A 12,676-nucleotide genomic window follows, 5' to 3' on the forward strand; every position below is an offset into this window, starting at 1 on the left:
TTTTTTTGATTGGCTGACATGGTAAACTCCAACACCAATAGGGAAGGGGTGTTTTTTCTTTTTTCACTCACAAGCTGAGAGTGTTTGCTAGCGCTGTCTCTAGAAAACGCTGTTTTTACCGTTCTTCCCGCTGTAAACACCACTGTTTTGTTCAGAAAAAAACATCGCGTGTATTTTTTATCATAACTCTGGTTTTACGTAGCCCATCGACACAATTCAAGAACTGGTATATAGTTTGAAGTCCGCACTTTCGACCCAAATTGAAATGGAGACTCTGACGTGCTGCATCTTGTAGCTGTGTCATCTTAAATTGCTCATGTGATTTTGACGCGCCAGCGCGTCCACCGACCCCAGAGGGTTAATAATGTGTTAGTCCCAACACTAGAAACCAGCACTCATCTTTCAGTGCTGTGTGCGTGAAAGCTGTGTGCTTCCTATCACAGTCTCATATGATTAATTTCTGACCACTCACTGTGATGTTATCAAGATTTAAATCGATGTTATTGTAGCGGGTCAGGGCTGTTCGGGGTTTTGTTTTTACAGTTATGTTCTGTTGTTATGTTGCCATAGTTACAGGTGACGCGCTCTCTCTTCGACTGGTGTTTCCGGGTGAGAGAGAGCGCCTTTTTGTGTTGTTGTTGTTGTTGTTGTTGTTGCGGCTAATAAACGTCTGTGCTCCCTGGCTGATGGGAAGCAAGACCAAACGAAACCTCTGTCTCCTCCTTGTCTGAGCTCGCCACATTGGTGTCAGAAGTGGAATTGCTCACCCTCACCGGAATGGAGAGAGACACTCAGAGGCTGGAGCAAGCCGTCGAGGAGAGCATTCGCTGCTTGGGAAGTGGGCAATCGAAGCGAGAGCAAGCGAGCGGACATGTAAGTCCCCCGACGGGTCCCGACGGTGCACCGCGACAGCGGCCCATCGTGACCGACGCTAGGACAATGCTTCATGGGTTGCCTCTGTCGACCGACACGCCGGGCCCCCGACAGCAAGCAGTGATGCCTGCAATGCCAGCTAAGGTACCGAAATACAAGGGGCTAACCCCGCTAGAGCCCTACTTCTCACAAGTACGGCTAGCCGCAAGGCATAGTGGCTGGAGTGATGAAGAGGCTGCCACACACCTAGCACTAGCATTGGAAGGAGATGCACTGCAGGTACTCCTTGACCTAGCCCCGTCAGAGCAGCATGAGCTCCAAGCCCTCACCATAGCACTCGAGAGGCGGTTTGGGCAGCGGCACGCCACTGATCAGAGCAGGGAGCAGCTGACCAACCAGAGCCGTCGGCCGGGGGAGAGCCTGGGAACCTTTGCAGCAGACGTGTTGCTGTATGCTCGTCGCAGCTACCCGGAGTTCCCAGCAGCAGCCTGTGAGGCGCTTAGCCTGCATGCTTTTCTGCAAGGACTTTTTCCAGAGCGACTGCGCCAACACATCCGCCTGGCCATGCCTCAAACTCTCCTCGAGGCTGAAAGGGCCAAGCTGGTGCCCACCTTGCGACCTAACCAGAAGGTGTCCCTCCCAAACTACCCCCGAATCAGAGCCGCAGACTACGACAGGGAGGGGGAGGTCCCGGAGATATGCCAGCTGCAGCCCTCAGTACCCTGGAGGCATCCCCGTCGACCGACGGCCCACGTGGCGTGCGACTGCCTGGCTCCTGCCCCGAAGGCCAGAACTATGTGGCCTCAGGGGAAGGAGAGGGGGAGCGGTACAGCGAGGGGACCACCGCTCCAGCTTCCTGCCCCCTCCAAGAACGATGCACGGTGGTGGGCCTAGTCGGGCACCTCAAGGGACTCTACCTGAGCTGCTGTGTTGAGGACCAGCCCTGCCAGGCTCTGGTGGACACGGGGTCTACCATTTCTCTAATACGACATGGTGTGCTCCCTGGAACGTCCAGGCCGCTTGTGAAGGGTTGGTCACCCACCGACACCCAGCTGATGACAGTGACGGGGCAGAGAACTGACATGCGCGGGAAGAAACCGTTGAGGATCCGAGCGAAGGATCTGGAGCTGGTGCACGACTTCTGGCTTGCTGACATTCAAGAGCAGTGCATCATCGGCCTTGATCTGCTGACCCGCTGGGGGGCCTGCGTTGACACCGCAAAGCTGGCTATCACTCTTGGTACAGAGACTCTGGCCCTCCAGTGCAGTCAAAAGCAGGGAATCAGAGACAGACAAGCCAGGCTTCAGGCAACTGCTGCTCGACAGTCTTCAGACCCCAGTGGCTCTGGACCATCTCTACTCGCCTCAGCCCCAGTCTCTAGGCCCGACAAAACTCCCTTGACCGAGACAACCCAAGCTGTTGATGATCTGTGGCAGCACTAGCGGTTGAGGTGCCTCCTGGGCGAGAATGTGGACATCATTGCTGCTAGTGACAGAGACTGCAGGCAGACGCGGCTGGTTCAGCACACCATCGACACTGGCTCTGCTCAACCCATCTGTCTGTGCCCACACCAGCTGCCCTTCTCGAAACGGCACGGAGAGCGGGCCCAGGAGGCACTGGGCGTGGCTACTGCTCAGGCCACAGCCGGCGGAGGGGGATGGCTCTCGTTGACCATGCAGCAGCTGAAGCAGGAGCAGGAGGCTGATGCGACGTTGGTTCAGGTGGGGGCCTGGCTGGAGGCGGCACGATGCCCAGGCTGGACAGGGGCGTCAGGACAGGGGCTCGAGGTGAAGGCCTACTACTCCCAGTACAACAATCTGGAGACCCACGACGGCCTCCTATACCGGAGATGGCGGGCCCACGGACAGGGCAAGGATCTCCTGCAGCTGTTGATGCCTCAGTCACTGCGTTTGCAGGTGCTTGAGCTTGTCCACAGCTTGGTGGGGGCCGGCCACTATGTTAATGCCAAAACTCTCCGCCATCTCAGGGGACGGTTGAACTGGCCTGGTTGTCGACAGGATGTGGAACTTCATGTGCACTATGTTCCCATAGTGGCCGGCCCCAACATCTCTGCACAAACATCTCTGACAAAAATAACTGACATGTAATGTTTAGAATAAATATCTGGAATAATGTAATAAGAGCAATGATGTTTTTTGGTGAGAGTAATTTTAAGAACTAAACTATTGATCTACACTGATTTATAATGTTAATCACACTTGGACTCACCGAGCCTTTCTGCAGTTTACCACAGCTGGAAGAAGGCTCCATCGTCCCTCCCGTGATGTGTTGTACTTCTGCAGATCAAACTCGTCCATAACGTTCTCTGACATCATCAACATATGTGCCAAAGCTGTGGACTCAATTTCAGAGAGTTTCTTCTCTGACTTGTTCTGTGACTTTAGAAACTCTTGGATCTCCTGATGTACTAAGACGTCATTCATCTCCCTGAGAGAGTAGAGAATGTTTATGCATCTTTCAGGACACTTGCCTTCACTGCTAATCTTCTTCAGGTTGTTGATGACTCTCTGGATGGTTTGTGGACTGCTCTCTGTCTGACCCAGCAGACCTCCTAAGAGTCTCTGGTTGGATTTCATAGAGAGGCCATGAAGGAAGCGAACAAACAGTTCCAGGTGGCTATTCGGAATTTTCAAGGATTCTTCCATGGCTCTGCTCAGAAAATCTTCCAGAGATGAGATATCTTTCAAAGATATCTTATTTCCTTTATCGTCCTCAGTAAGGAAGTTCTGCAGCACCTCTGTCTTCCTGTTGGTGTAACAGTGAAACATGTAGACAGCAGCCAGAAACTCCTGAATGCTCAGATGAACAAAGCAGTAAACTGGTTTCTGGAAGATCACAGACTCTCTTTTGAGGATCTCTGTACAAACTCCTGAATACACAGAGGCCTCTGTGACATCCAGACCACACTGCTCCAAGTCTTCTTGGTAAAACAGGATGCTTTTTTTCTGCAGATGTTCAAACCCTAGCCTCCCCAGCTTCAGAAGAACTTCCCTGCCAGCATTGGTGAGCTCTTGACAACTCATCTCTTGCCCCTCATGGTACTTGTGCTTTTTCTTTGTCTGAACCAGCAGGAAGTGTGAGTACATGTCAGTCAGGGTCTTGGGCAGCTCTCCTCTCTCCTCTGTAGTCAACATGTGCTCCAGAACTGTAGCAGTGATCCAGCAGAAGACTGGGATTCCACACATAATGTAAAGGCTCCTGGATGTTTTCAAGTGAGAGATAATTCTGCTTGATAGCTCTTTATTTCTGAATCTTCTCCTGAAGTACTCTTGCTTCTGGGAGTCAGTAAAACCTCGAACTTCTGTCATCCTGTCAACACATTTAGGAGGAATTTGACTTACTGCTGCGGGTCGGGAAGTTATCCAGATGAGAGCAGATGGAAGCAGATTTCCCTCAATGAGATTTGTCAGCAGCTCACTAATGGTGGACTTCTGTGTGACATCAGACACCAGCTTCCTGTTGTTGAAATTTAACAAAAGTCTGCTTTCATCCAGGCCATCAAAGATGAATAAAAGATTATACACAGTGAGCTTCTCTGCTGTGATGCTCTGTAATGTTGGATAGAAAACATGGATCAGCTCCAGGAGACTGTACTGCTCATCTCTGACCAAGTTCAGCTCCCTGAATGAAAGCAGAACCACCGCACTGATTTGTTGGTTTTCTAAGCTCTCTGCCCAGTCCAGAGTGAACTTCTGCACCAAGAAGGTTTTTCCAATGCCAGCAACACCATATGTCAGAACCACTCTGATGGGTCTTTGTTGGTCAGGTAAGGCTTTAAAGATGTCCTTGCTGCTGATTGGTGTTTCACAGGGGATCTTCTTACAAGCGCTCTCCACCTGCCTCACCTCATGTTGGAAGTGTACAGCTTCACTCTGCTCCTCTGTGATATAGAGCTCAGTGTAGATCAATCTGAGGAGGGCTCCAATTCCTGTTTTATCAGTTCCTTCAATCACATGTTCATATCGTGTCCTCAGAGTGACCTTTAATACATCAAAAACTTTTTCTAGATCAGTATCTGTTGAAAGAATGGAAAACAATTAAACAAGAGAGCAAGAAAACGTAAGTTTACATTTTTGCACAGCTGCTCTTACTGGCTGTCTGCTGAAAAGTTCTGGTTACAGACTTTACTCCACATTGGGGACAGAAGTCTGTAGATGAATCCTTCAGGACATCCTGACACCACACACAACATGACACTGGCTTCTCCACAAATAAATTCCTCTTCTTCTCTCTGTGGACACAAACAAAAATTATTCTGACCAAAGAAAGGAAGTAAAAACATTTGTAGACATCATGCAAACACTTGTTTATCTGGTAGGTTCATAGTAGTGGGCATTCAGTTACTGGTTTTTCCCCTCAGTATCTTTCACTTAATGTGTTTTTTGTTGCCTTTTCCTGTATAAAACAGTGCATTTATTCTTAATCGAAGCAAAACAGCTTTTATGTGGGTGGCTGTTTGGTCTACTGAAATAAGGAGATTGGCCTTAGGGTTTAGCCTAGCTTCCAAGAATGTTGTCTTGACTTTCAGAAAACTGGTTATTCCAAAATCTGTACTTTGTGCCTGATGATCCACGTTCATAACTGAATACTCAAGGATAGTCTCTACAAAACCTGCAGCCTCTCATCCAACATCACACACCTCTACCTTTGCCTTCATCTTCACCTCCTCTGCTCGCTAGTTCATCTCTTAAACCTTAAATCTCTGAGAACCTTCACAGACTTCATCTCTTAAACCTGTTTGTCTGCTGTGCTCAGGATTTCCCTCTCAGTTTGTTCACGTTAATTCTCCATTTTCTGGAGTCTTTTGAGTTCAGCTATGGTTCCCACACTGCTCAGAGGAGCTAGCAATCCGCCTGGTTTCCACGTGTTTGGTCACACACACTCCCCAACACTGTTCCCTCTAAGCTGAGTACGTGAGCAATCGCACACTGCTGACACAGTCTCCACACACAGAAAATCAGTGAAATTAAAATAAATACATGTATTTACTTTCATTTCAATTCACACTGGACTTTTTTGTGCGCAGCGCAGATGTGTGCGGAGACTGTGTCAGCAGTCTGCGATTGCTCACGCGCTCAGCTCAGAGGGAACACTGCTCCCCAATCTGCTCTGGTTTTGCTTCCTCTTCTTAAAGCAGTATAGTTATATTAGTAGGGTGTCTGCCATACATGATCACATATCTGAATTCAAAAAGAATCAGATAGTCGACTAGAACACAAATATCAGTGCAAACATTAGGACCTCTCGACATCAGCTGTTAATTATGGCAGAACTCAGGTGGTGAGGGTGGGTAGATGTATCTCTAACAGTATCAGCATCAACACAGGAGCACCCCAGGGATGTGTCCTCTTGCCACTGCTCTACTCCCTCTACACAGCAGACTGTGTGCCCACCCACGGCTCAAACATCATTGTGAAGTTTGCTGATGACACAGTGGTGTTGGGCGCCATCTCCAACAACGATGAGGCGGCCTACATGGAGGAGGTGAAGAATCTGGCATCATGGTGCCAGGATAACCACCTCCAGCTGCACGTTGGCAAGACGAAGGAGCTGGTGGTGGACTTCAGAAGGAGTCAGCACAGAGACTGGAGTTCCAGTGGAGAGGGGGCAGTCCTTCAAGTATCTCGGTGTCCGTATCTCCTCAGACCTGACATGGTCTGCCCACATTCAGGTCCAGACGAAAAAGGCTAGGCAGCGCCTGTACCACCTACAACAGCTAAGGAAGTTCAGGGTCTCTCCAAAGATCCTCAGGATTTTCTATACAGGCGCTGTGGAGAGCATCCTCACACAGAACATGACATCGTGGTTTGGGAACAGCTGTGTGAAGGACCAAAAAGCTCTCCAGAGAGTGATCCGTACAGCAGAACGCTGCTGCAGGATTGCTCTCCCCCCGCTTCAGGACACCTACACCAGGAGATGCCGGACTAGAGCAGCGCAGATACTGAAGGACCCGTCCCATCCTGGCAACAAACTGTTCCAACTTCTGCAATCTGGTAGAAGGTTCCGCATCATCCGGGCAAGGACAGAGAGACTCAAGAGGAGCTTCTATCCCCAAGCCATCCGGGCCCTAAACCATAACATCACAGATTGCCTCATGTGTGTTATGTCCAGTTTTGCTTCCTCTGTCTAACTAACCAAGGGAACCAGTCTACTCTGAAGTGTTGCATCTGGGCTGTATTTAAGCCAAACACGCAATAGACATTAACACAGCTGTGTTAGTGGTTTTGGGGGAATAATTGCTTAATTGCAAGGCGTTAAGAGCCTTCTCAGAAAGACTGTGTTTAGCCTCGATCTTTTAAGAATGGTGTCTTTAATGTTTGTAAAAAAAAAAACATGTTTGTGGCCACATGTTTTTTTTAAATTGCAGTAATTTCATTCCTACCAATCTCTGATCTGCTTCAGAGGAGTATAAGCACAATTCAGTGACTCCACCCCTGCGAACTCCTTTGAAACAATACGAAATACTCGAAAACTAAAATCATCTTCACTCAGTTTATAGCCAGAATCAGCCTCTTACTGTGTGATTGGGGGTCCAGGTTCATGACTGAAGACTGGAGGATAATCTCTGGACATGTCACTGTTCATGGACACAGAGCTGGATCCTGGAAACTCTGCTTGGTGTTTGTGTTGTTTACGTCTGTAAACACAAACATAGAATAAAGCACAGATTATTCTTCTGTTGTTGATCATTGAGCTGCCTCTCTCTCTCTGTCAGATTTATGAGGCTATACAACTCTCTTACAACTACTCTAATTAATGTAGGACAAGCTATTGCCAGGTTAATCTTTTAAATCGTTTTAGAATCCTTAACTAATATTTTTGACTTTGGATTTCCATTTAGATTTTTCTATTATATGCACAAATAATCTTTCTCTCATTAGTATTTAGTAATGCTAACATTAGTTACCAGCACAACGAGTCACAGGAAGCTGGTTAACCAACTTGCCATGTTTACAGGGATTTATCAGTCTAGCTGTGAGCACATCCACATAAAGGCAGTTGGCAGCATCAAACCAATCAGTCACAAATAAGTGCACTGGTAGTACAACAGTTATTTTATACAGGAACATAAAACTGCAAAACTTAATGGAAAACAAATATTAGGCGTTCAAACTCATAACACAGGCTGAAAGTAACACAGCTGTGTCAGTGGTTGTTTGAGGAAAAGCACTGTATATGAATGTTTTAATGGTTAAGAGGCTTTTCATAAAGACTATTTGTCATGGACTACGGTGGGTGGCTGGAGTTTCCATAAGGCTCCTGAACTGACCTGGGATCCGCCCCTGGGCAGGGCCAACTCCAGCTCCTGCACACCTGGAGCCTATTGCAGGCAATCAAGCCAGAGGGATTTAAACCACACATTGATGTTCATTCACTGCCAGTTCGTCATCAACACATGTTGGTAACAGGCCGTATACGTTAAGTTCTTGCTGTGAATTATCCTATTAACACGACTCTCTTGTGCTACAGTTGCTGTATCCACCTTGGCTCACACTCCACCTCCGGACTCAGGATACCTAGTAATCATTCTGGAAATCTCTCTGTGCCTCACCTGCCTGCCCTCCTGCCATCACACTCCATCTGGAGCCCCGGATCTCAGGTCAGCTTTTCCACGCCACTCAGCCTCCCCTGGATCTTCATCACCCCCCTCTCAAACACTCCAGGTCCCTAACTTCAAGTAAGAATTGCTGCTCTTACACTGGCCACTTCTGAGCTGCCTTCACTACCTACCTAACTCCTATATCCTCTTCCCTCAGTGTGACTGTTCCCCACTCAGCTCCGTTCCGCATCTCAGGCCTCATTCCCTTGCCCTAGCCACGTTCCCCAGGCCACGCCGCACCAAGGCTCCACGTCTCGTCATTTTTTGTCTTTGCCACGTTTTTCTCTTGCACTTAAACCTAATAAATTGTTGCATCATCTGCTGTCTCCGCTCTGGGTTTCTGCACCTGAGTCCTGTTCGGTACCGGCCACCCGTCGTGTGTGTGTGTGTGTGTGTGTGCGTGTGTGTGTGTGTTGTGTTTCCTGTTCTGCCAGTTATGGCTTTCTTTAAAAATATTTCTGATGTTTTTTTTCTGCCGTGCTCACAGTCACAGTTCTTTGTTTCTCTCCCAGGAAGCCTAAAAATAAGTGTTTTGGAGGGGAACATGGCAGAGTTTCAAGGATCCAGCTCTGTGTCCATGAACAGTGACAATAGGAGATTATCTCCAGTCTTCAGTCGATGAACTTGGACCATCAGGCAAAAAGTAAGAAACTGTGTCTATTATAAACAATTTGAAAATGGTGAAAGGAGAGGACAAACTTTAGTAACATAGTAAAGTTTTTCTGAAAAATGCTCTTAAAGCACTAAGACATTCATATCAAGTGATTTTCCTCAAACAACCACTGACGCTGTATTATGTATTTCAGTCTGTATTATGTTTTTGACTTCCTGATATTTGCTTTCCATTGAGTTTTGTATTTTATTTTATAAAGGAACATAATGACTCCGTATCCTGGTAACTGATGTTAAGATGATTGAATACTGATGAGGGAAAGATTATTTGCTTATATAACAGAAAAATCTAAATGGAAAGCTCTGAAATATTAAATGAAGATCTGAAAGTGAGTTAAAAACGATTACCCTGGTGACAGCCTGCCCTACAGAAAGTACAGTAGTAGAGAGAAAATTGAGTTTTTCAGTCTCCTAAATCTGACAGAGAGAGAGAAGCAGCTGAATGCCCAACAACAGGCACATGTAGAAGAATAATCTGTTCTGGATTCATTGTTTGTGTTTACAGACATCAACAACACAAACACAGACCACAGTTTCCAGGATCCAGCTCTGTGTCCATGAACAGTGACATGTCCAGAGATTATCCTCCAGTCTTCAGTCATGAACCTGGACCTTCAGGCACACAGTAGGAGACTGTTTCGGCTATAAACTGAGTGAAGATGCTTTTAGTTTTCGAGTCTTTCACATTATTTCAAAGGGGTCTGCAAGGGTCCTTGACATGTGTATAACCCATTGAAATGTTTTCCTATGAAGTTTTGTGGTAATTAGAATAGAATTCAACTTTGTCATTGCACATGCACAGGTACAGGGCAACGAAATGCAGTTATTAAGATTAAGATTCTGTCTCTATTATAAACAATGTGAAAATGGTGAGTGGACACAATAAGCTTTAGTAACATAAAATAGTGTCACGACGGGGTGGCCGGTACTGAACAGGACTCAGGTGCAGAAACCCAGAGCGGAGACAGCAGATGATGCAACAATTTATTAGGTTTAAGTGCAAGAGAAAAACGTGGCAAAGACAAAAAAGACGAGACGTGGAGTCTTGGTGCGGCGTGGCCTGGGGAACGTGGCTAGGGCGAGGGAATGAGGCCTGAGATGCGGAACGGAGCTGAGTGGGGAACAGTCACACTGAGGAAGAGGATATAGGAGTTAGGTAGGTAGTGAAGGCAGCTCGCAGTGGCCAGTTGTAAGAGCAGCAATTCTTACTTGCAGTTAGGGACCTGGAGTGTTTGAGAGGGGGGTGATGAAGATCCAGGGGAGGCTGAGTGGCGTGGAAAAGCTGCCTGAGATCCGGGGCTCAGATGGAGTGTGATGGCAGGAGGGCAGGCAGGTGAGGCACAGAGAGATTTCCAGAATGATTACTAGGTATCCTGAGTCCAGAGGTGGAGTGTGAGCCAAGGTGGATACAGCAACTGTAGCACAAGAGAGTCGTGTTAACAGGATGAATCACAGCAAGAACTTAACGTATACGGCCTGTTACCAACATGTGTTGATGACGAACTGGCAGTGAATGAACATCAACGTGTGGTTTAAATCCCTCTGGCTTGATTGCCTGCAATAGGCTCCAGGTGTGCAGGAGCTGGAGTTGGCCCTGCCCAGGGGCGGATCCCAGGTCAGTTCAGGAGCCTTATGGAAACTCCAGCCACCCACCGTAGTCCATGACAAATAGTCTTTATGAAAAGCCTCTTAACCATTAAAACATTCATATACAGTGCTTTTCCTCAAACAACCACTGACACAGCTGTGTTACTTTCAGCCTGTGTTATGAGTTTGAACGCCTAATATTTGTTTTCCATTAAGTTTTGCAGTTTTATGTTCCTGATAAAATAACTGTTGTACTACCAGTGCACTTATTTGTGACTGATTGGATTGATGCTGCCAACTGCCTTTATGTGAATGTGCTCACAGCTAGACTGATAAATCCCTGTAAACATGGCACGTTGGTTAACCAGCTTCCTGTGACTCTTTGTGCTGGTAACTAATGTTAGCATTACTAAATATTAATGAGAGAAAGATTATTTGTGTATATAATAGAAAAATCTAAATGGAAATCCAAAGTCAAAAATATTAGTTAAGGATTCTAAAACGATTTAAAAGATTAACCTGGCAATAGCTTGTCCTACATTAATTAGAGTAGTTGTAAGAGAGTTGTATAGCCTCATAAATCTGACAGAGAGAGAGAGGCAGCTCAATGATCAACAACAGAAGAATAATCTGTGCTTTATTCTATGTTTGTGTTTACAGACGTAAACAACACAAACACCAAGCAGAGTTTCCAGGATCCAGCTCTGTGTCCATGAACAGTGACATGTCCAGAGATTATCCTCCAGTCTTCAGTCATGAACCTGGACCCCCAATCACACAGTAAGAGGCTGATTTCTGGCTATAAACTGAGTGAAGATGATTTTAGTTTTCGAGTATTTCGTATTGTTTCAAAGGAGTTCGCAGGGGTGGAGTCACTGAATTGTGCTTATACTCCTCTGAAGCAGATCAGAGATTGGTAGGAATGAAATTACTGCAATTTAAAAAAACATGTGGCCACAAACATGTTTTTTTTTTACAAACATTAAAGACACCATTCTTAAAAGATCGAGGCTAAACACAGTCTTTCTGAGAAGGCTCTTAACGCACTTGCAATTAAGCAATTATTCCCCCAAAACCACTAACACAGCTGTGTTAATGTCTATTGCGTGTTTGGCTTAAATACAGCCCAGATGCAACACTTCAGAGTAGACTGGTTCCCTTGGTTAGTTAGACAGAGGAAGCAAAACTGGACATAACACACATGAGGCAATCTGTGATGTTATGGTTTAGGGCCCGGATGGCTTGGGGATAGAAGCTCCTCTTGAGTCTCTCTGTCCTTGCCCGGATGATGCGGAACCTTCTACCAGATTGCAGAAGTTGGAACAGTTTGTTGCCAGGATGGGACGGGTCCTTCAGTATCTGCGCTGCTCTAGTCCGGCATCTCCTGGTGTAGGTGTCCTGAAGCGGGGGGAGAGCAATCCTGCAGCAGCGTTCTGCTGTACGGATCACTCTCTGGAGAGCTTTTTGGTCCTTCACACAGCTGTTCCCAAACCACGATGTCATGTTCTGTGTGAGGATGCTCTCCACAGCGCCTGTATAGAAAATCCTGAGGATCTTTGGAGAGACCCTGAACTTCCTCAGTTGTCGTAGGTGTACAGGCGCTGCCTAGCCTTTTTGGTCTGGACCTGAATGTGGGCAGCCATGTCAGGTCTGAGGAGATGTGACACCAAGATACTTGAAGGACTGCACCCTCTCCACTGGAGCTCCAGTCTCTGTGCTGACTCCTTCTGAAGTCCACCACCAGCTCCTTGGTCTTGCCAACGTGCAGCTGGAGGTGGTTATCCTGGCACCACGATGCCAGATTCTTCACCTCCTCCATGTAGGCCGCCTCATCGTTGTTGGAGATGGCGCCCAACACCACTGTGTCATCAGCAAACTTCACAATGATGTTTGAGCCGTGGGTGGGCACACAGTCTGCTTATC

General features: G+C 47.0%; 1 protein-coding gene and 1 long non-coding RNA gene across 2 annotated transcripts in view; one reads left to right on the forward strand and one right to left on the reverse strand.

Moving 5' to 3' along the window:
* LOC102305499 (protein NLRC3) overlaps window positions 1–8,146 on the reverse strand; it is a 14,106-nt gene extending 5,960 nt beyond the window's left edge. Inside the window, exons 1-3 of the mRNA XM_042216606.1 lie at window positions 7,412–8,146; window positions 4,986–5,125; window positions 3,103–4,909 (exon numbers count right to left, since the gene is read on the reverse strand). Of these exons, the coding sequence (XP_042072540.1) occupies window positions 3,103–4,909; window positions 4,986–5,125; window positions 7,412–7,584 (2,120 nt within the window). The 5' untranslated portion in view covers window positions 7,585–8,146. The remainder of the gene's footprint in view (window positions 1–3,102; window positions 4,910–4,985; window positions 5,126–7,411) is intronic.
* A 939-nt stretch (window positions 8,147–9,085) lies between these two features.
* On the forward strand, window positions 9,086–11,541 carry LOC121813098. The gene is made up of 3 exons (XR_006053511.1): window positions 9,086–9,137; window positions 9,672–9,791; window positions 11,414–11,541. It is a non-coding gene; the product is annotated as an uncharacterized LOC121813098 (long non-coding RNA).
* The last annotated feature ends 1,135 nt before the right edge of the window (window positions 11,542–12,676 follow it).

This window comes from Haplochromis burtoni, unplaced genomic scaffold (genome assembly GCF_018398535.1).
Source record: "Haplochromis burtoni strain Fernald_Lab_line unplaced genomic scaffold, NCSU_Asbu1 Contig_1136, whole genome shotgun sequence".
In the NCBI taxonomy this organism is placed as follows: Eukaryota; Metazoa; Chordata; class Actinopteri; order Cichliformes; family Cichlidae; genus Haplochromis; species Haplochromis burtoni.